The sequence below is a fragment of the Agelaius phoeniceus genome, chromosome 4 (genome assembly GCF_051311805.1).
Source record: "Agelaius phoeniceus isolate bAgePho1 chromosome 4, bAgePho1.hap1, whole genome shotgun sequence".
In the NCBI taxonomy this organism is placed as follows: Eukaryota; Metazoa; Chordata; class Aves; order Passeriformes; family Icteridae; genus Agelaius; species Agelaius phoeniceus.
Genome location: NC_135268.1, coordinates 25016886 through 25040897, shown reverse-complemented (window position 1 = coordinate 25040897; position 24012 = coordinate 25016886). Strand labels below are relative to the sequence as shown.

General features: G+C 44.7%; 1 protein-coding gene across 2 annotated transcripts; it reads right to left on the bottom strand.

Moving 5' to 3' along the window:
- Positions 1-969: 969 nt before the first annotated feature.
- On the bottom strand, positions 970-17746 carry REST (RE1 silencing transcription factor). 2 transcript variants are annotated; one of them, XM_077177120.1, is made up of 4 exons: positions 17658-17746; positions 15680-16590; positions 9457-9540; positions 970-6441 (listed from the first exon to the last, which is right to left on the bottom strand). In XM_077177120.1, the coding sequence occupies exons 2-4, from the start codon at positions 16578-16580 to the stop codon at positions 4745-4747; spliced, it is 2682 nt and encodes an 893-aa protein (XP_077033235.1). In that variant the 5' UTR covers positions 16581-16590; positions 17658-17746; the 3' UTR covers positions 970-4744. The 2 variants fall into 2 exon arrangements, with proteins under 2 accessions (XP_077033235.1, XP_054489027.2); XM_054633052.2 differs by having other exon boundaries at positions 17654-17745.
- Positions 17747-24012: the final 6266 nt, after the last annotated feature.

Genomic DNA, 24012 nt, shown 5'->3' with positions numbered 1-24012 from the left:
CACAAAGCAGGTTCTTAACATGTTTTCAGCTTAGTGGGTTTTATCCTGGTTTTCTACTGGGAAAAAAAATAGCTGATCTTCTGCCAGGCTGCAAGGAACTAGTCAAAGATAAGGATGACCTGACTGCAGGGTTAAGGGAAAATGATTTCTCAGGTTGCCAACCCACTGGGGTTCTCTAGATAAGGCAGCTTGTCCCAGGACAACCTGAGGGTGGGGGGCAGCACGAGCTGGTGGTACAAAGGGCAGGGCCTCCTCTATTGATCCAGCTTGAAATCATTAACTCAGCACAGGCAAAGAGGCACTCAGGTACCCAGCCCCTGCCATCTCTGTGCCACACTCTTACATCCCCCTTGCAGCCCGAGGGCAGGCTCAGGCACCACTCCTGTTCCCTGTCCATACCATGAATTGCTCACAGGCAGCCTAGAGGAGGAGCAAGCCAAGCCTGCCCCTTGCCTGGGCACTGCAGCCCCCAAGGCTATGTCCTGTGGCAGCACTGCACCCTGCTCTTTGCTGCTTGGGTAACAACCACACAGCTCACAAACCCACATTTCCACGGTCACCTGCATTACCTCTGAAACTCAAATTTAAATTCCACAGCTTCCATCAAGCTGCACTTCTTCTCTGGTGGCAGAGAATATTGCCCTTCATGCCCATTGGGCCCATCCTTCCAAATCACAACCAGGTTCAGCATTGCATTTGAACCTTGTCCATTTGTGTGCAGCCCCCACCTTGTGCCCTGACCTTACAAAAGTGGGCAGAGAAATGAAAACAATATGCTGAAAAGGAAAAAGAACATATTTCTGGAGCCACTGACCCTGTCTGCAGTCAAGTCTGGCATCTCTGTACTGACTCCCCCAGGCTCACCTGCCTGGCTTGAGGTCCTCAGGAGCTCTGTCGATGACACTGGCAGTGCTCCTGGCTCTAATTACAAATGGCTTCCACAGCCATTAATAAGTGGAAGATAGAAGCTGAAGGTTCCTTAATAAAGTTTATTTAATCATAACTATGCTTAGGAAAATACACTTGTAAAGGTTAATATAATGCAATTTAGTTTAACTTTATACTACATTTTGAACAAAAGACTTCTTATACATGATTTAGGTAAAAACAGGAAGTATGATCTGGCTCGTTTTACATCTATTACAAATGCAGAAAAGACTGTCATGCACTACAGTAGAGAGCATGAAAAAAATTACCTTTGGTTTAATTCAGAGAATACAAGTATTGCACTGTAAAAGCATCAAACATGGTGCAACTAAACATCATAAACACGTTTCCATGCCAGCTTACAAAAGTTTGTTAGCTAGTGTAATTTTAGAGAGGGGAAAATATATGTACACATAAAACAATTTCTTTAGCTATTTGGATTCTGTTAATATCATATCCACGTCACATATCTATACAACTGACATTCAAGAAAACTCTTGAATTTGATTTAATACCTTTCAGCTACATTAAATCAGTTGAAATCAATGACTTTACTGAATCTTAACTGGCCTGTCAGCTGTTAAACATTCTTCTTTAAATGACTGAAGTTCCAGCCTAGTTCATCAAAACCCAGAAACAACAATTGCAAACCATGGATTTTAGGTGCCTAGCTAGCCATTTCTTGACCATTTTTTGGGGCAGTTAGTTTGAATGTATAGATTCATACAGAAAAAGCCCAAAACACAAGACTCAACCAAGGGCTGGCAGTGTAGGGGTATATCAGCATGCTAATCCTTCCAACCACGTATTGGAGGTTGAACACAAATACAGGTATTATTGCCAAAAAACACAAACATGCTAGCATTGGCAAAACCAACACAAAATAATTTAACAATATTGAAAAAGACCAAAAAAAAAAAAAAAAAAGGGCATTGTTTAAAGGGAGACACAGCAATGTAAGACCACCACATATGGTGGGCTATGTGATCCACACTCCCCCTCAAATACTCATATTAGCAGTGCCTAACATTTGAGATAAACATAATGCATTACATCCTTGCCTTTTTACTGTAACATAATCCCAAACCCTGCAGAGAATTCCAACACAGTTCTGCACCGAGATTAGCTAGTTCAGGATGTTCTTGATGGGTCTCAGACAGAAAAATTCAACTTTTCTTCTTCTTAATATGTTAATAATTTATTTTCAGTTTCTCGTCTTGTGGTAGGAAACTCCGCCAAAGAGGAGCCAACTGTTGTCTTTGAAGAGTTCTTGTCAGATCAAGGATTGAAACCTTGACCACTTCACAGAAATGTGCAGCACAGTATTTCAGAGAATCACCTTTGCTTTTGTCTCACAGAGAGAACTTTAAAGTCAGTTAACAGCATTGTTTTCATAAAAAAAAATAACAGGAAAAAATTATCAGGCCAGTCCATGAGTTTACTTGAACATAGCTAAAGTCCTTGAAGTCTCTCACAAAATGGCAAAGGCTCTTCGCAAGGATAGGAAGGGAGCTTTAAACCTCTACACAGCACTGGAATTCCCAGCATCTGCTCACATCACTCACAAATGGTGGCAACATTTATATATAAAGAAACACTATTATGAAAAAAAAATACATCTAAAACTATTACAACTGCTAGTTTAGGAAAACAATTCAGCTAGGTTTGTTTTCTTAATGTTTAACATAAATATAGTTGCAACTTGATCTTGAGTTGACAATGATTGTCACAGCCAAGGTAAAGATTGAACACTATCTATGCAAACAGAAACTCACTATACATTATACAACTTATTTCTGCCATGAGGGATGCCTTCCCTCTCAAATCTTTGGCCTCCTATTACCAATCTCTCCCAAAAGCAGAAGCAATGTAGCATTGTTGCTCTCAATTCATTCACAGCAGTGGGTTTGTTTGGAGGGGAAGATGCTGTGGGGACAACACAGTGAAGAATGGGGTTTATTCCAGAGCTTACACAGAGAGAGTTACTTGCAATAAAGTGCTCTGACAAATGCTGTCTGAGCTCTTCAACTCCACTCCCCAAGTAACACCTGTCTCCAAATTTGCTTCTTTGGAGCTGTCCTCAACTGCTCCCACTGGAAAGGCAGCTAATGACAGTCAGAAGAGTGCACAGATGGGTCCTGGAGGGTTTTGCTTCTTCCCTGCTGGTTTGGATTTTGTCTACATTTTGCCGCTGGTTGGCTACAAGCAGTCAGGTATGCAATCTCTCTTGCATTTGTGTGTACTGGAAATTAAATCTGTTTAGAATTAAAAACTCCTCGTATGACATGCAGACCTGAGATGACAATCTGATAGCTTGCATGTTTCTCTCTGCATGGAAGCAGGATGGTTTTATTAAATGCAACTTGAATTAATATGGAGCAGAAATTCCTACAGATTTTAAATGCCAGGTTTGTTGCTTACCAGTTGATTCATCTTTATTTGTTTGCTGGGTTTTTTTGTGTATGAGATGTTAGATTATATCACTGCTACTATTTTATTTTTTTAAAGCTCATGAAATTTGACTGCTGTCCACCACAAAAATGAAATTGGAAGGGAAAAAAAAATTCCAGACTTGCAGAATCTGCAGACTGTTTCCACTGAGAGAGATTCTTTTCCTGTCTGGTGATCTCAAATTATAAATCAGAATTTATTACTCTGCATGTGTATTCAAAGTATCAGAAGTGGCATTTCCATGACAGAATAAATCCTGTAAAAGTGTTTTGGAACTGCATTGATATCGTTTTGCTCAAGGACTCTACAATTCTAAACACAGTAAAAAATACATAGCCAAGCAGTTCATAATTTCAGCAACTTCATGCACAGTTAATCACACCCCAGGAAAACAAGAAAAATCTGCAGTAAGGAGCATCACGGAAAACTGCCGCAGAAAACTGTCCCACTGTAAGCAACAAGTCTGAACATCTCCAAATAAAAAAACTTACACATACAAAACCAAACATGCATATATAAAGTGTACATATACTGCACAAGCACTATTCCTAGAAGATTAAACTGCATAGGTAAAAATCAAAAACAAGTGCAACATTTTAAGCCCTTAAAGCACAATCAAAAAACAAAAAGCAGGAATTAAAAATAACAAACTTGCTCCCCCACAACAAAGCCAATTACAGATCAGTGATTAAGATATTAATCAAGACAGAGGTTCTCCAATCAAAAGTTGGAAGGACAGCTCTCAAATTTTGGCTCATCATTCATGCTTAGGGGACCTGAAATGTACGTTCATAATTGTAATTAGCTTAAACAGTTCTGTTCATCACTAGCCAACCTTGATTTCTTTTACAAAGTGCTCTTTATGTAATAGAAGCTATCTTCCTGGTAGAAAAACCATCAAGTAGTTTAACACTTTGAACATCAAGATACATTGAAAAGAACTAAAATAAAAAAAGGGAAAGGGAAAAAGGGAGAAAAAGAGAGTTGGCTGCTAGAACAAAAAGCAACTTTTGCCAGTGGCTCTATAAACATCCAACTTGTATATTGTTAGCTCCAGTCTTGTTCCTAAAACTCAGTTTATAAAAGAGCTGCATAAGCTAATAGACTAGAAGCTTACAGTGACTTTATAGGACACAACCTCATACACCCTACCTGCTTTCTCTAATTAAGAGATCCAATAGTTAATGGGTTCACCATGACACATAAAGTTGTCAAAAATATTTTCAACTTAAAAAAAAAAACCTAAATCAAAAAAGAAACCAATGCAGACACTAAAGCAAACCGTGCTTAAAAAAAAAATCTACAGTATTTTTACATAAGCTGTGTAAGATCTTACAAAAGAAGATTCCCCAAACCACAGCTATTTCTACTCCTGCCCTTTTGCTGCCTTCTCAAGATAATACACATTAACTAAGTGCCTGTTGAGGTGCTTGCTGTATTCACCTTCCTTTTTAAATGAGCGGTCACAAAAAATGCACACATAGTTTTCCCTGGCCACTGCGGTGTCCGGAGCTCCTTGTGACATCTTTGGGCTTGTTTCCTCTTGTACAGAGCGAGCACCATTTAACCCCGAGTCGTCGCTCCCTTCGGATATGTTGTCACTGATGTCACTGCCTTCATGGCTGTGGATGCCCTCATCCTCCTCCATTTCCTGAGATTCATTCACGGCTGTGCTATCCCGAGGTAAGGACAGAGCCACTTTAGGGCTTTGTGTACACCCTGCTGCGGGCACAGGCGCTGGCACAGCATCTCCTGTTGACTCTGTCGCTGGCAGGCATGTCTTGGTCAGGTCCATCAGGCTGGAGTTAGTCTCAGTTTCTGCCACAGTTTCCTCTGGCTCCTTCTCAGGTGCCAGATCTGGTACCACATCCATGAGCACATCCACGCTTTTTTCAGAAGACACTGCATGGGAAGATTCCTCAGAGCAAGCATCTTCCCCTTTGTCCGCCTGTCTCTCCTCCTCTTTTGCACCACCAGTATCTTCACTCTCTCCTACTGCCGCAGGCATTTCTTGGTCCTCTACCTCACCTTCTGTGTTGGCATCCTGAGCTGGCAGACAAAGCTGCCCCGGACCTTGGATGCAGCTTCCTTTGGGATCAGTGCTCTCCCCACTGAGAGCATGATCGCCGTTGTTGTTTAATGCCACTGTGTCAGTGGGATCCTGCTCCTTCTGGTCACTGTCCTCAGTATCCAGCTTCACACCTCCATCTTCTTTAGTGACAGGATACTCATCTGGCATCTCCTCTTCCTCAATCTTCTCCTGATCAGGTTTACTGCTTTTTTTACTGTGCTTAATTTTCAGAGCTTTCTTTTTTCTGTTTTTCTTGAGACAAGAATTTTGTTTTTTAGGCTCTTCCTCTGGTGCAACACCACTTTTTTGAGCTTCCTTACAGTCTCTGGGTTTAGCTTCCACTTTCTTTTTCTTTTTTGTTACTACTGAGGTATCATTTGCAGGCTCTTGCTTTGAGGAAGTTGCCTCAGTCTCTGCCTTTCTTTTGACCTTCTTTGTTTTACATGTTTTCTCAGTACTTTTCTCGGTTTTAATATCCACCTCCTTGTTTTCTGAAGCCGATTTCCGACTTCTGGTTGTCACCTGGCCTGCAGAAACATTGCTCGCTGACTTCTTTTCCTTTGCCGAATTATCTTTTTTCTCCACCTTCACGATTTTCTCCGTTTTCTTTGCAGCTGAATCCCCTTTTGTTGGTTCCTTCTCCACTTTGTCATTACCACTCTCAGAAAAGTCAGCTTCGCTCTTTTTAGTCCGTAGCTTCACCTTCGAGACATCCATGGTGATGTCAGAACAATCGGGATGCCTGGACTTGATGTGATACTGCAGGTTGCATTTTTTAGATGCTGCATAGTCACAGACAGGGCAGAGAAACTGGCGTGGGTTGATGTGGAGCTCCACGTGCTTTTTGAAGTTGCTGCGGTCAGCGGTTTTGTAGTTACAGTGCGGGCAGATCAGAGGCTTCGGCCCGTTGTGCACCTGCCTCGCGTGACGAGTCACTTCGTGCTGGTTTGAGGCCACATAGCTGCACTGGTCACATTTGAATGGCTTTTCACCTAAGGGAGGAAGGATGGAAGGGAATGATGGTGATTATTAAGCACAGTGGTTGTGGAGCACTTACTTCCCACTAATACAGATATAGAAATATAAAACTTTAAAGGATAAAAAAAAAATATCCATGCGCCTTTAAAATTAAGCAAAGTCAACATAAGAAATCCACGAGTCACAAACACATTCACAAGACACTAAGAACAAAATACAAAAAAAAAAAAGAGAGAAGGAGTGAGGGCTGGGAGGAAGGGGATCCAAAACCAAACAAGCAGTAACAACGTCACAGGTTCTGGCTAGGCATACATACCGGCAGAGATCTCTCTACAGTAATATTAGCAAATGGAATCCATACCCAACTGGTCCATTGAATGCATTGTAGAAAAATGGAAATGCAACATTTGATGAATAGCGGTTTCACACAAACGTTTCAAAAAAGTCCAACTTTATACAGATTTAGCATACTTCATGTTTGCATTGAAAAGGAAATGAGGGAAAAGAAGCTAGCAAAACCTAAGAACATGAAAGGGGTGTCCAGATGATCTTTACCTCTGAAAAAATTCTGTTCACTGTTTTGGTGCCTCAAACACACATAGTGCTTTGGCTGCAGGCTACTCTTGGCAAGGCAACCAATTGCAGTCCACAGCCATCACGTTACTATTAAAATCTGCATTTACATTAGTGTAATGACTCCTATAGAAGTGCTCCTGAAATGTTCTGCTTAGTGCATGCCACTGCAGCAGAAGCAGCTTTCCCCTTACACATCAAAGCAAATAGGAAAAACACTTCTAGTGCAACAACTCAAGTCCAGAAATACTTTGGGAGCATCTGCGTATGTGCAAATTTAGCTGAGGAATTTGGGATGCTCCTGAGCTCTGAACCAGCATCTCAAAACTGATCTGCAGAACTAATGCTTGATACTTCTTCAGTATGTTGAAAATCCACTCCAGTCCCTTGTGCTCACGATACAATAGTGCTTGTCCCACCCCTGCAAGCCAGTGCCCATACTCAAGCATGCTGTGTGGCATGACTCAGGAGACCAGCCAGCCTGCACTGAAGATGTGGTGCCTGTTTGTGTGTTAACCACAAGATCTGCAACACCCTCACAAACTCTAGAAAAGGCTGTGCTGCCTCCCTGGCAGGAAGCAGGGGGACAATTGTTTAAGAGTCCAGATTGTCTCATGTCTGTCTGCAACATCTATTTATTATTTAAAGAAGAGCTACTTTGATTCCCTCCCTCTCCACTTTACTTCCTTCTTTTTTCCTCCCACTTCCTGGTGACATTTTCTACAAGTTTAAGCTTGATGTGTTTATTGCTCATCCTTCGTTCAAGTACAGAGCCTTTATCACCTACTCTTCAAAGAACAGTTCTGTGCTGCCTTTGGGAGGACAAATACAGCCTCTCTCACATACACATGAACAAGCTGTTCTAAGTGCACAGAGTGCTCAGAGGCAGCTGCAACTGGGTAACTCAAAGACAGCACATGAAGAGCTTGTGTCCATGGCCTCTACTAAATCCTGGGGCTTTACTGTGCGAGTGAAAAGGATATGTACCAAGATGGCTAAAACCAGCTCTGAATTAGGCTCTAAACCACTGCCATTTGCTGTCTAACATGGAAAGAAAGCTACAGCACCCATGGGCCTTAAACAGCCAGCCTGTCAACTGCAGGAGTCCAGAAATTGCTATAGAAAAGGTGCAGCTGCCTGGGCAATGCAACAAAACATACAATAGGATTTAGGAGAGCTATTAAGACAAGACCCCTGATAGCAAAAGTCATGCCTTCCCTCAGAGACTTTTGAGGCAGGGGCCACAGGCAGATCCCATTCCTTACCTCCTGGGGAGTTGAGACATCCTTGCACAGAACAAGGGCAGAGCAACATGTTCTTGAAATGGTTTCCAGGTTTGGTATTGACCAAACCATTTGCAAATTTGGTGGTTCATTTGCAAACCAGAGGCTCAACCAAATATTTTTTGTTTCTGAAAGCAGAATACTACATTCACAAAATTCTCACACCAAAATATTGACATGTCATTTTAAAGCTGGCTATTTTTAATGGGCCCAAGCCCCTCTCTACTACAGTTAAAATTGCCTGTCTCCTGGGTTCAATTAAAAGCCTCATCAATTGAAATTGAGACAATTTTTGCTCAGGAGACTTCAACTCTTGTTTCTCAGCATTATGAATTCACCTAGGGCTGGTCAATTCAATTTTACAAAAACAAATCAAAAGCACAGGCTCCCTTATGAGAGTCATAAAGGACGACTATGCTTGTGTCTATGGTGTTACAACTCCCAAAAATGCTGTTAATCCATTCAAAAAGAGATTTGCAAGAGCATGACAGCAAATGTTTGCAACACCACAGCTCACAACCAGTAATGGGAAATAAAGGCTAGTGAAAGTTGCTACTTTGGCTTTTAGTGCCACAAGACTGAGTCACTTATGAACATCCTCTGAGTTTGCTTTTTCCTCCTGTGTCTCCTTTCCATAAGCAGACACTAATTTACATCACTGTGTCATACTGAAAAAAAGCTAAGGGTTCCCTCAGAACCCCTGGATGAGATGCAATCCTAGGCATCACAGAGGAAATTCTCAGCTACTCAAAATGTTCCCAGTTTCACTGATTTGAACTCAGCTATGACAGCAGACAGTATACAAGAATTTGTTCCTATATCATCACGATGTTGGATTTATTACTAGATTACTAGGACTACTAGAGCAGCCCTATGAATATCAGAATAGATCTTGAAAAGTAAAAGAAAGAAGATATATTTCCATTATCAGTTTTATTCATGACACTTAGCATTCTTTAGCAAGACAACCTTCTCCCTTTAAAAAGGAGCTAAAGCCCAGGCCTTACTGGCTAAGATGGCATCTCACACAGAACTGGGCAGACTGCTTTAGGTGGCCCTTCTGGAGGCAGGGTGTGGCCAGATGAGCTCCAGAGGTCCCCTCTGACTGCAGGATGCTGTGATACTGTGAGGCACCCCCTTTCCTCAGCCACGCTGCTGCCACTCCATACCAACCTGAGTGGGTGCGCATGTGCCTGGTTAAATGGGTCTTCTGAGAGCTGGAGTAGGGACACATCGCACACTGATAGGGTCGCTCCCCTGCAAAACAAACAGCAAAGGAGTTACTGAAACAGCAGATTCCCAAACCTGGTTACCAAGCCACACAGGGGAGGCTGGCACAGATCCTCACACAGTACTTGAGAGCATGTTATCTCTCAGCAAAGGGACAGTGAGAAGCAAATGCCCGAGCCAGACCACTGCAATGTGTCATGCCTTATGAATGAGGGTAGTAAAAGGGCAGGATATGACAGAGGCACATCCTAATGTCCACCTCGGGCCAATTGTAACCTCAGCCAAAAGATTATCAGGACAGACAACTCCAGGAAGCCTTAAGCCACCAGACCTGACTTCCCTACAGCATCTTCTCCCAACATTCAGAAGATGCACGAAAGATCCTGTAAGAAACAAGGTATGTTCTTGCTTTGCTTAAGCACACCTTACCTGAAACCTCCATATTTAATTTGGATTAAGATGGAATACAACCATCCATTCAACCTGGACTTGCATTTACCAGAACACAAGTGCAGATAGAGCAGGTCTTTGCTTCCAAAGTTTTACTGGCAGAGTGAAAACAGTTTGCAGCATGGAAAAGCATGATGCCCTGATCAGTGCAATTATGCTGCTAGCAAAAGCTTAAGTGTAGCATAAACACTTATTTCAAAAGACTCAAACCCCCCTGCCTGAAGAGTTATTGGTTCTGGAGAACTAATGGAAACTAAATGGCCATAAATTATATCTCCACTGAGGACAGTCAGTTTGCAATTGTAGCTAAAAATTGTATCAGTACAATGATACTTGAAAATCTTTTTCAAGTGAAGACAAGCTCCAAAGAAAGGCAGACAGTTTTATAATTAACATGTTAGGCAGGTCTGGATAAGCACCAGGGTGTCTGCCCCAAACTGCTAGCACACTGAATTCCCTACAAACACTTTTTAGTCTTGGGTGGACATCCACGAGAGAAGAGAGGAGTGAAGCTGAAAAGGGAAAAAGACAGTTACTCAGTCCTAGTACTTATTCAAATCATAGCCAGAATTACACTACAGCATTTTGATAAATTTGCTACATATGAGGTATACAACCAAGGTGCTCTCTAAATCACAGAGACCTGGACATCCACAAAAGCCCTGCACACAGGGTATGTGTACACTTTCAGAGGCACAGCTCTATCTGCAGCAGCAAAGATCTGCATCTGCCAGTATGCGATGTGAGGCTCCACTGCTGGCCTGTGCCAAAAGAGCAGTAGAAGCAGCCTTTGTAATGCAGCTTAATTCCACATTTCTTCCTTCCATCAAACATTTAGACTATCGTTCTTGATTAGATCAGCAGTTTAAAGGTAAATTCACCCTAACAACCACAACTCCTCTCCCTTTCCAATTAAAACAAGGTAGGAGATTGGCACAATACACACAATATGATTAAGTCATGTTCAAGGGAGGGGTAGTCCTTTTGGTACAAAGAAATGGTTTTGATTTTAAATTACTCCTTACAATTAAAAAATATGTGGCCAAAGGTCCTGGAATATTCAGTCATATCTCTTCCCATTTACCTGAAATTTCATATCTGTAAAGTTACCTACAACATTAGGAATGTGAAACAGGCTTTCTTTCATGGCCTTTTTTATATAGGGCACAGCCACAAAATATACTAGATTCAAGTATAATGACCACAACTAATTTAAAATGTGTTATTGCCACTTGAGAATTAAATGCATTGTACAGGCTGTTCTGTCAAATACTATTCCCCAAAGGATTTGTATTGTAATTTTACAAGCTGTTTCATTATATGCAAACAAGCCATTAAAAAACCCTCTCCAGAAGACACTTACAGAATAAGCCCCAATCTAGCCAAAGCTCAAGCAGGCACTTTATGCAAATGAACAGGCACACTGACATCGGCATACAAGTTTAAGACCATCTTGTTAAGGAAAGTTCCCAGTCTCACCATGCAGGAGACTCCCCAGTCACACTCCTGAGGCCAGACTGCTGGGACTGAAGCCCTTTCATGGTGGGTGGCTCCAGTGACCCAACAGGTGCCCCCTGTGATTCTCTGCATGTCCCATTCACACAGGGTCAGACCAGGTTTCCTTACCAGCTTGACCCCAGGTTTCCCACAGCAGTCTCAGATGTCCCATTCCATAAAGCCACTTACTCATGGCACAGTAACACAGAAACACCTGGAACTGTTGCCTCCAAAAAGGACCCAAGAGTGGAACCCCTGCACTTTTATACCCTCACAATCTACCTGAACACAAATCTCACTCTTCCTCCCCAGTCTTCTGGTCTTGCTGCTGAGCTTCTCCATGTCCACCTTGCTGGCCTCCCCAGTCTTCATCTGCTTTGTTATCCAAAAGTTGGCACTTCATGGCTCCTGCTGTGTCTCTCAGTGTCCATCCACCTGGCTGGCACCACCAGCACAGAGTTGGCAACCCATGGCCTCTCTGTGCCCTCACCCTGAGCAAAACCTGATCTCGAACTGCAGCTTGCACACTGAGCTACCTGCACCAAAGGTATTCCTCAGAAACCTCTTGATAAAGCCTTTTTTTTATAATGCCATTAGAAGTCCCATCTGCTGGAAACAAATCTGCTTCCATCAAACTTCAAACAGAGTGGCAAGCAAGAAAGATCCCCTCTCACAACCAAAATTTAAATTAAAAAACAAAACGAACAAACAAACAAAAAAAAAACCACCAAAAAAAACAAACAAACAAAAAAAAAACCACAAACCAAACCAGTCCAAAACTAGACACAGAACATTGTGACTGACTGAAGCAGATGTCAGTTATATAGCCCTTCAGATTATTTTCAATGAAGTTTTCTAGAAATCTCTTCTAACAAGCAAAATAAAGAAAAAAGAAAGAGAACAATGCTGCACTGTCTTGCCTGTAGTACAGCTCCAGAATCAGCAGGTAAATCAAGTCAAAACTTGGTATAAAAGATCTAACGAGCACAAACGAGCCCAGGTAGATCTGTCCCTGACACAAAGAGTCCTTTCTGCCCAAGCAGCAGAGGAACAGATAGTCCTGAGCACCTCCAGCCAGCCACTGCTGGGCAGCAGACAGGCCCCTCCAGATGTAGCTTTCCCAGGTGATAACCCTATGACCACCTGTAGGGTGGTTCTTCAAACACTCCTCTGCCCAAGGTCCCCAGCATTTGTCAGCAGCCTGTCCCACAAGCACTGTCACAAGCTGCAAGTATCTTCAGCACAGGGCACGTTCTGGGACACCTGCTTTTCAACATGAATGAAAGCAACAACAGGCAGGCAGATAACCTCTGCCTGTCTTCCTGTGGTCCCCAAACATGCCAAGGATTGGTATTTTTCCCAATCATGCAAGGTGCTAGCATGCAGCCCCCTTTCCTGCTCCTGGCCACGTGCTCTGGTATTTGCATGTGTCATTAGTAAGGCAACTAAGTTCACTAACCAGCAGAAAACCAACCTAGGAAAGAGGAAAGGAGTATTTTTACTCCTTTACTCCATTTTAGTGAGCTAAATCAACTAGTCCCAGGATATAGGTAGAAAACTGAGACTGCCCTTCTCCAGCAGCAGCACATTTATCCTGTGAAACTCCACTCTGTACAGTCAGTGTTTCAGAAAATTGTATGGCTCCAACACAACAGAATCAAATTAACTGCAAAGAGGCATTTCCCCCACAAAAAAAGTCTGATGAGGAACAAAAAAACAGGAGAGAAAGGCTAAATAATTTTGGATACATGCTTTTCTATTAGCCATCAGAAAACCAAAGAAACAAATGATTCCAACTTTCTTGTTTAATATTCTGAATCCATAAAATAGGAAGAAAATGATGGATGGATGTAACCCATTTATTTTTCCCAACAAATATTTTTTTTAGTTTTTAATGAAAACTACAATCCAAAGCTATTTTAGTATCATTCAGCCAGTTTTTACTAAATTCAATACTGTTATGTAAACAGTCTGCAAATACTTTTGACTATAAAATAGCTGTGGGTGTTTTTTCAGGGTTTCTTTGGGTGAGGGTTGTATGGGGGGATTTTTTGTGCCTTCTGGTTTTGTTTGTGTTCTTTAAGGCAATAGACATTAGTATTGGCAGAGACTTTTAGCTTGGTGTATAAAATATACCTGCCAGGAGCTTATTAATTCTTCTAGTACTCTAGCTTTAACACTCTCCTCCACAAAACCAATGTTACTGGAAGCAAGGCACATTCCTAAATCATTCTACTAACATATTTGGAAGTTTTTAATCAAGCAAGAACTGCCTGAAAGAACTTAACTATGTAGTTATGAAGTAGCAAAGAAACACCTACAAGGGTACACTAAAACATGCTGAAATCATAATCACTCATTCCAGCTTAATTACAGTAACTAAAAGAACCAGAAACCCTGACTGCACAACTGTCTTCAAAGGAGAAAAATAGGATCTCGATACAGTTGATTTTTTAAAAAGTTTAATACAGTTCATGGGTAAATTGGTCAAATGCAGTCATAACAGAGCACTTCCTCAGCAAACATGCTTCTATGGTTAGTTCCTGTAAAAGTCAACAAGCACTTTCAGAAATCGGAAAGGGGGACCCAATGTCATCTACAAACATATGTAGAGATTAATTTAAAGTTGAGGCAAATGTAAACTAGACAAGAATCGAAGCACCAGCTCACATGTGGCCATGACTTCCCCACAAGATTCATTTAGGTTTTCTCCTACTATTTTGCCATTTTTACCTGGTCTCTTTCCTGTTAACTCCTACAAAACACACAAAGAAAATTAACTGAAGGATAAACAACACCATTTTCCTAATAACTCTCACAATAAACTTGGTTTACTTGTTTAGGAAAAAAATATTTAGACAGGACCGAGTTTGAAATTGATGGCATCCACTGAACAACAGCACACAGCTATTTTTAGGAAAGAATAAAGTACTAAAATTCCCAGCAGACCCTACCAGCCCCAACAAAGCAGACACTAAAGCGAGCTGACAAACACAAACTCCTGCACACTTAAGCTCAAGCCCAGCCCCAAGGCCTCCGGAGTGCCCACCCTTTCCAGACAGCTGCAGACAACTGAACTGAAACCTCCAAACCATTCATGCCACTGCTGTGACAAAACATGACTTGAAAGGAGAAATTCCCCAATGCTTTGCTCAGCCAGCACAGTCTACAGTAAAGGGGAACCAAGTCAGGTGAGCACGCTAGAAAATGGCTAGCAAGTGAGCCCTCTCCACAGAAAAGCCCTGACAGAGTGGAAATAAAGGCTTCTAAGAAGCAGCAAGGAAGCTCTGAATTGCCCTCTCACTGCCACAAAAGGGAGCAGGAGGCCAAGTAACTGTACCCCATGGCCCAGACAGGTGAGATGGCTGCGCTAACCCCCCCTCAAAAGGAGTTTTGGTTGGTCAGAACTCCCCATGGGCCAGGGTGGTGAGGCTCTCTGATGAAAAGCAAGGTATTTCCTAAGGCACCTGTGGTCCCAGCTCACAGGACGGCAGCAACACTGCAGTCCTCTGCTTCCACTTGCCATACACCAGGGAAAAAAGGGGCCTCACACTGTCTCTTCCAATTACAAACCAAGGTTAGAAGAAGTCAGGAAATCAGGCCAGACTCCCCGGAAGGCTTCCTATAGGGCAACAGAAGTGTGTGTCTACTTCTGGCTGCTGCAGTGATGCAGGGCCTAGAAAAAATGAAGCCTCTGAGCATTAAAAGGAATTAATTCACTGTTCAACTCTTATTCTGACTTTGTGGATGCTGGAGAACTCCTCTGCATGCATATATCGGCTTGCTCTTCTCTGCAATTACATTGTAGTCAAGTTTCAGCTCAGTCTAAAGGTACCATTTTCAAAACGACCTATGGGATTCAGGCACCTTTTGTCAATCTGCTTGCTTTGGTTTTAGACTACATCAGGTTTCGGTGTTGTGGACTCTGACAATTATCACAGGTACACTTTGTCATGTCTTCTTCAAAAAATTGGCTTAAAATTACTAAACAGAATGCCCTTCATCTCCTCTTGGGCATCTGACATTTCCTCAGTCCTCTAGGACTACAGTCTGGAGCTCAAAGCAAATTCCACTAGGCTATAACCTGGTAGCACCAGAGAAGAGAGCACAAAGCTTTATCAGATAGAACAAACTTTGCAAAAAGACTCTGCTTCCTTCATTTATCACATATTCTCAGTAGTCTTACTGCATTTCAGTCAAAAGAAGATTAAAAACTTACCTGTGTGAGTTCGAATATGTTGAATATAATTGTTCTTCCTGTCTGAAAAATAAGAGCACTCTGAACAGGTATACACTTTCCTGGGAAAATGATTTCTTAGGTGTTTTTTCCAGTGATATTCACTGACAGTAGTGTATGTGCATATGGTACACTTGTAGACTCTCTCATTTTCCCCTGCTTTGTTGTGGTGCTTCAAGTGAGCCAGATAGTGATCATATCTGTTAGTGTTATAGCCACAGCGATCACAACGGATTGGGCCCTTAGAGAAATCCACCTCTTCTGCAGTGCAGGAATCAGACTCCTTCACCTGTGCTTGCTTTTCTGCATTTTCTTCCACGAAGAACTTCTTAGCACTGTGAACCCTGATATGATGCACAAACTCCTCTTCAGACTCTGCCTCATACTGGCAAGGCTTACAACGAAATGGTTTGCTCTTCAAGCTCTTACACTTGTCCTCTGTGCTTTCTGGAGTACCCGGTGCTTCCAATGAGGCATCTTTGTCCACACTGGGAGTCTTAGGAGGGGAACAAGCAGCTGGACCTTGAGTTTCCACACTAGGAACCTCAAGGGAGCTTAATTCCACATTTTCAGGTGCCTCACGGTCACTCTCTGCAGTCTGGGTATCTTCCATACCCTCTCCATCACTATCTGAGAAGTTGCTGTCCCCCACCGTTGTCAGTTCTGCCATTTGTCTCTCTTCTCCAACCAGGTAATCACAGCAGTTGCCACTAACTTCTCCCGTCAAGGCCACATTTGCCAACATAATAAGCTGAGGAGCTGCCAGCTCAGCTTTAGAAAGGTCCTGTAAGTCATACATGTCATTGGACAATGCCATGCCAATATTAGAACTGCCGGGAAAGAGGCTGTTCCCACCAGACTGTCCCAGCACTTGAGTTGCCATGGCAGTAATTCTGTCGGAAGAGAAAAGGAACACCTGTAAGCACCGGAGTGTGAAAAAGTCTCCTCTGCTGTGCACTGTCGAAGTAGCCCTCCAGGGAACATCAAAAAACTAAAGCTCTCTGCTGAGGTGCTGGGGCAGCGGGAAGCAGAACCCGGAGCTGGGGGTCTCGTTCTTTGCCTTAAGGAGTGGTTGGGCTCTTCCCTACGTGCGGTGCAGGATCCCACCGTGTGGAGGACGGGTGGGAGGCGCTGACAGCGGGGTCCCAGGGCCCAGGCGGGGCTCGGCACAGGTGAGTGACCCCGGGCCGGGCCCCGCGGCTCCCGCCACGCCAGACACCGGGGGATGGGGCGTGCAGGGCCAGCCGGTGAGCGCTGCGGCCGGGCCCCGCCGAGTGCCCCTGTCCGGCCGCCGCCCGCCCCAAGGGCCCCGCCGGGCCCAAGGCCGCCAACAAAAGGGGGCGGCCCGGCCCTGCGGCGACCTCCCCGCGGCCCGGCGCACATCCGCCGGGGGAGCCGGGCCGGGCCGTGCCCCCGCCACCCTCCCTCCTTCCCTCCCTCCCTGCCTGACAGGCATGCGGCCATTTTCTGCCTGCCCACACAAAGCGCCCTCCCCGCGCCGCCCCCGGCCCGCCCGCTGCCGCCGGCCGGTGGGGACGCCCGGCTTCCTCCTCCCCCCGCGGTGGGCAGGGCAGGGCAGCAGCGCCGGTGCGGGGGCGCGGGGCCGAGGAAGCGCCTCGGTACCGGCAAGGTCACAGCGGCCGCGCCCACCCGGTGCCCGTCCGCGGGAGGGGGAGCGAGCGGCGCCCCGGGCCTGCTCCTGGGCCCCGGGCCTGCGGCTGCGCCCGGCCCGGCCCGGCCCGGCCGGCGACGGCTTCGCCTTCCGGCGGCGGCGCGGCCCGGCGAGCGCCCCCGCGGCCGGCGCGGCTCCTTAGCCGTGGTGCTGATCGCCCCGCGGCCGGCCCGCCCGGCCGCCCCCGCCCGCCCGCCGGCCGCAGATCAGCCCTGGACAGCGCCTCTCGCCCGGCTCCCGGCCCCCCCTGCCCGGCCCCGCCGGGCCCCGCCGCACTCACTCACCCACCGGCGGCGCGGGGCCGCCCGGCCGCGCGGCTGCTGCGGGGCGGGGCGGGGCGGGCGGGAGGCGCTGCTGGCGGCGGCGGCGGGCGGAGGCGCCCCCGCATTCCAGCACACAGCGCGCAGCGGCGGCGCCGCCCCGCCCGCCCCCGGCAGGAGGGGCCGGGCCCAGCGGGGTCACCCGGCAGCGGCGGGGGCACCGGGCGGGCGAGGGGGAAGGGGCACCCGGCCGAGCAGAGGGGTCGTGCCCAGGCAGGGGCAGAGCTGGCGGCCGCGGGGTTTGTCCGTGCCCGGCCCCGCTGCCGTGAGTTCCTTTGTCCCTTTAAGGGATGATAACGCTGATCTGACCAGCGGCGAGGCGGTGCCCACGGCATCGCCTTCACGAGGCGAGTCCAGAGAAGGGCAGCGAAGCTGGTGGAGGGTTTGGAGCACTGGTCTAAAGAGGAGCAGCTGAGAGCACTGGGTGTTTAACCTGGTCAAAAGAAGGCTCTGGGTGACCTTATCACTCTACAATCGACTGAAAGGAGGTTGTGCCAGATGGGGGTCAATCTCTTCCCCCAGGCAACTAGTGAGGAGAGGAGAGCTTTAAGCTGCACCAGGGGAAGTTTAGGTTAGATATTAGTCATGGAAAACGTGGTTAGACATCGGAATGGGCTGCCCCAGGAGGTGGTCATCATCTCTGGAAGTGTTTAAGGAAAGACTGGATGTGGTGGCCTTTCTTGCCATGGTCTAGCTGACATGGTGGAGTTCAGTTAAAAGGTGGATTCAATGGCCCCAGAGGTCTTTTCCAACCTAACCAATTCTGTGATTCACCCTGCTCCACCATGGTCTAGGCCACGAAACTACCCAAACTGCTCTCAAAACATAAATGCTGTATGCAACCATAGGACTCAAAACCTCCAGAGATTGTCCTCCTTGTTCCAAAACCAGGGGAAACCCCCAAAAGTTGCTTTTGCTGAGCCCAGCCATGCACTCACTGGCTGCAACGGAGAGATCAATAGCAGCATCCAGTCCTGCCTAGGTGACAATACCAATCCTAAATGAGGAACCCAAATTTCTCAGTGGTTCTTTATTCTCTTGGGCACTCATGTAGCTCTTCACCATAACTATTGGAAAATTTTCCTTGGCCCTGAAATTCCTCAGGCTGAGCTGATTTCTAAATCTCAACATTTTCAGCAGGAGTGGGCACCTGTTGGGCTGACATCACTGGGAGGCTGCAAAACCCCTTCTCTCTGTGTCACTGGCCAGCCTCAAAGCAAGCTGTGCTGCACTGCCTGGCAGTGGGTGCAGAGACAGGGCCAGCCACCCCAGCTGGCAAAGCAGAAACGTCTCTGAAACTGGGGAAAGCAAATGGGATTTTTCCTAGGAACAAAAACAACTGGAGAATGTAAATTTCCATCAGGAAATGTTGAAGGAGCATAAAGATACTTTGTTAGATATTGAAACTGAGAATCTAAAAAGTATCCCTGATCTGTTCCTGTGAGAACAGCCTTCCTGGCCTGGACAGCAGAGATGTGGCCTGTGTGCTGGCCAATCTTGCCACCTGGCCCTACCCTAGCTATTTCTGTTTCCCAAGGGCAAGCTCCTTTCTCCAGCCTCCATATCTGCCTGACTGTCATTTTCATCATCCAGAAGAGAAACTCTGTAATACACCTATGATGTATTATGAATTTATATATATATTTTTATATATTATGTTACAGATTTATTTATGAGAGGTTGCCCTAAAACCTTAACCCAAGGTCCCTTGCCCAGGCACCATGTCCTTGCAAACTCTGTGTATCTTTCCTCCCTCTTCACTGCTCTCAGGACACATGTAGTTTGTATGCTCTGGTATTAATGCAGGGTACAGCTCTGAGCAGCTACCCTGGGAGAGGAGCTTGAGCACACAGGGGGACAGACTCACATCAAAGCTTTGTCTTTATGAAATACATGGATGCTACTGGCTCAGAACTCCTGGCTCCAAAAAATCTAACCCAACTTCAGTTGGGTTCCAATTTCTGTAAGTAGTTTTGACACTGTCATTGCCTATACCTCTTCCTGCAGAACTTTGCTTATTTGCAGACAGGTCTTTTTTTGCTCAACACTCTCCTTATGCTAGGCAAACACAAAAGATGCATTCCCAAGTGAAAAGCTCCTTTGAGCTCTATGTCAAGTCTGAGCCATTCCCAAACCCCCTTAATTCTAGGGCTGCCCCATCAGATTTATAGGTTAAAACCCAAGTTACACCACTCCTAAGCTATGCCAGCAGTCAAGTGCAGTTAATTCTCCAGTGCTTTCCAAAAAAATCCCACATGTGCACCCCAAGAAATCTTAGCAGCACACGGAAGTGGCTACATCAATTATTTTGTGGTCAGGATGCTTTTGAGCAGCTTGAATGTAGATAGTCCTGCAGTGAATATGTATCATGAAAGAAATGTTCCACATCAAAGCCTGTAATGTCTGCAAAAAATGCAATCATAAATAAAAACTTCTGCCAAAACAAGAAAGTTGACATAACCAATCATATGGATTGTTTCCATCCTGCATCAGCTGGAGAGCAGGGAGCTGAAACTGTGTTTCTAATAGAAAGCATACTTCAATATTAACATCCATCTGTTATAAAAATAAAGGCACTGCATTTAGAATTGTTAAAGCTTTTCAGATGACTTGGGGTTCCTATGGGAACTTTGGTTCTTTCCTTTGTGTATAATTTCACAACTGGATTTGACATAAGCACCCTTTTGGTTCATTGCCTGGAAGCAGGTTTTTTGCACTGTCTGATTTTTCTTTTTTTTTTTTTCCTGGTAACCAGATTGCTTGCTGAAAGCACCACTTTTAATGTTATCTTAATAGTATTTTAATGTTTATCATTTCACCAGAGATCTCTTTCACCTTTCAAAAACCAGTCTGACCAGATTTCTCAACTTTTGTACTCTGCAAGTATGTCAATGTGCCGTAACTGTCTATGTTAATACTGTAAAATGTGTTTATGGTTCCAGTGTTCTAAAAAAATTAAATATTAAATGCTTCACTGCCAGGAATAGATCCCACAAGCACTGCTTTAACAATACAAACACTATTCAGAGCCTCACACCATATATACACTTTGCATTATTGTGCTCTGAGAGAAATCTCTTTTGGTACTAATAGAGAAAAAGCATTACTGTCTGGGTCAAAAAAGGTCTCCATTTGGTTTGTTTTGCCTTGTTTGCTACTTATGAGACATGTCATGTTTGAAGGTCAGAATGGGCCAAAATTTCAAGCTCTATGCAGCATCACTTACATCTCAGAAGTTCTTGCCTTAATCCTTTTGAACAAGCTCATTCTACAGCTTTCAGTAGACACAGGTCTCATGATGGGAGGAATCTAATAATTATCTTTTTTTTAAAGAGTCAGTAAAATTCTCTGACTCACAGCTAGTGTGGCACCTCCTCCCTCCTTCCAGCATGAAGGTTTCCACATCTGTGTGGTGAACAGGATCACTAGAACAGCACATACTAAAACTACTTCTCCAAAAAGCTCCTCATCAGTGATCAGCACTGGTTTGTCTTACCTTACAAGGTCAGTGCAAATGCCATGTTCTCACTCCTGCCTAGAAGTGGGTGTAATAGGGGTCAGTTTTAGTTTCCAGAAGGTTATCCACACTTAGCTACTTCACTTTGCTCTTTCAGAAAAGCTTACAGGATAGATTGCATTTGTTATGACTTTGCTGCCTTCTTGGGGAGCATTTGATACTCTGAAGGGGCAAACTTTGGCAAAGCCACCATTTCATACAGTACAAAATATCATATGCAAAGAAGGCTAAGACTCTTCAAAAAGATATTTACTGAAAGTTACCTTTTTTACTCACAGGGTATTTCTCTACGAGCAATCAGCCTTAATATTTGTACCTATTTTAACACAGTCTTTTCAAAACATCTTTAGGTTCTAACATAAGACTGTTTCCAACTGCTGTGGCTGGGATTTTACCAAGCAGTAAACCCAGTGTTCAGGCTGCCACTGCCAGACCTAATCCACCAAAGCCATCTGACTCAAATCACGAACCTGGCACAAAACACATCCTGTCAGGTCCTGTTTGTTTCAAGATGCTCTGAACAGTTAATTTTGTGCCATCAGACTTTACACAGTTCCCATTTATGTGGTTGGTACCACATGATTTCAGTCCATGGAAGGGAGAGGCAGTAGGTACCAAGTGCTGTGGAACACGTGATCTCAAGTTTGCAGCTGAAAGCTGTGCAGCTGGGTGTCAGGGCTAGGCACACAGCACCTCATCCTCTGCATCAATTCCTGGCTTCTAAAACTAAAGTTGCCCGAGTAACTGTTTGGAAGGGGTGGGTAATGTTGTGCCTGGAATTACAGTGCCACAGCCTAAACAGACATCCAGCTGCAACAACTCATAAAACTGTTTTTAAAAGCCTTTCTCGTATGGGAGCACTGGTGTAACTGGATTTGGACATGCACATTTTTTGTCTTGGGTGATGACAGGATAGGGAATGATGTGCCTGATGTTTTACAACAGCTCCCTGGATGAGCAACTGTTTCTTAAGCAACAGCCCTCTGTGCTTTGCCACTGGCTAATTGACAACAACAGGGATTATGTGGGAAGGAGAGAAGATGTAATGTACAATTTCTGGGTGAGAGGAAGAGCAAGGGAGGAGGAAGGCCCCATTTAGAAGAAACATGTGGTTGTGTGATGGAGGTCAGCTGACCACAGTCCTGACCCTTGGTTTCCCCTGAGTTCCCAGCGACTCAAACTCTGTGTTGCATGTCAGCTCTCAATAAATCCCACTGGGAAGAGTCTGTCTTATTCACCTCAGCTTCAGAAATCCCACCTAACTTTCTTAAACACTTCTACATTTAAGCCACAGTCCCCTTGCTCCTGCTTCTCTCCAGGCTTCCTATGACCACTGGCTTGTAAATGTCACTCAGCCAAACCCATGTGGGATGTTAACCCCTTTCTTAATTGAGACCTTTATTCCTCTGTTTCCTCCTTCACTGAGTCTTTGCCCATCTTTCCTGGAGCAGCAGCCACTGCCCATTCTACCTGCTCTAAGTGCCAGCTCACCCTCTGACAAGCAGGCAATATTTTACTGAGTTTGTCTCTCTGGAAGAGCTGTACCCCTCCAGTACCAGGACTGGAAAAGGGGTTCAGGACTGTACAGTTGCAAGGGGAGGGTACTTTAAATCATGCAATAAGTCTAAAAAAATACTTTAAAAACTTCCAGCATTCTCTCCAGGCCAGCTCTCCACCCTTTGCTGTTTGCACCAGTGCAACTGTTCTGAGGGGAAAAGTTGAAAACATTGCCTAAATAAACATATAAACCTTTCCACTTTGCCTCCAGTAATTGTTCAGTCAACAGAAACATCGTTTCACTAGCCTGAAATAATCCCTAAGAATCAGTGAAGTGTATGAGCATTTTCCCAAGCACACTCTCTGTGCACTCCCCTGCAGTTGTATGTGCTTTTTCAAATGTTCAACACTTGACCATGCCGTGGCTTTCCATGCTAGGAAAGCTGCACCATGTAGGACACCCACTTATTGTCTCAAAAAACCACCCAAGGGTGTTTCTTGCCCTTCTGCTCTCAGAGTAAGTTATGGGGTTGCAGTACAGTTTCAAGAGAGGCTTCACTGGTGCAGTACAACACTAGCTAAAGCTCAGGTTTAAGCAAAGCCTAACATTTCCTTTAAATATGGAAAATGTACTGCTCTACTCAGAGAAAATGACTTTCCTATTGTCCCTATTTTTTTCTTAACGGGAAGCCAGAAAAAAACCCAGAAAACAAACAAAACAAAAGCTGTCATTGACAGCTGCCCTTCACCTTTGACCCCCCTTATTAATGTCTCCCTTTTCACTCTTTTGCTTCAAGTATCTGCAGCTCATCTTAAGCTAATAAACCTCTTCCCCCAAGGTAAGAAAGGAACCAGAAAACCCACCTCCCATCCATCCTTGCAGACTGATCCTTGCCCACAGTCTTTTGTCAGGGGGACCTGCAGGAAGGGAATCCCCTTATGTCTTATTGGAGGTGAAATGCTGCCCAGTATGATCCATCCTTTTCTTCTTCCAGTCTGGGCAAAGTGTTTTTCAGTTGGCATTACCTTTCTGTGCTAGGAGGCTGTGCCTAGGATAAGTAGAACCTTATCCTCATAGATAATGATGTAAGAGCTGCCATACTGCCTTGGAGGAAAGCTCTGCCTACCCCAGTACCCTGACTCTGATGGAGGCCATTAACATTAACACCTTCTGCTTCTGGAATTCAAGTTCCAGGGATTTTTCAGCAAGAAGTCATGCAATGGCTCAGTAGCTGATGTATTGTTTTTATGTAAAATAACCCAGTCCTTTCCTTTTCATCTTTAGTTTTGGCATTTAGAATGTGCTGTG

Coding starts and splice junctions, on each gene's coding strand:
- REST (XM_077177120.1), bottom strand. CDS start 16,580: ATGGCAACTCAAGTGCTGGGACAGTCTGGTGGGAACAGCCTCTTTCCC. Junction 9,541..15,679: donor ACATATTCGAACTCACACAG/GTAAGTTTTTAA, acceptor TTTGTTTTGCAG/GGGAGCGACCCTATCAGTGT. Junction 6,442..9,456: donor GCACATGCGCACCCACTCAG/GTTGGTATGGAG, acceptor TTCCTCCCTTAG/GTGAAAAGCCATTCAAATGT.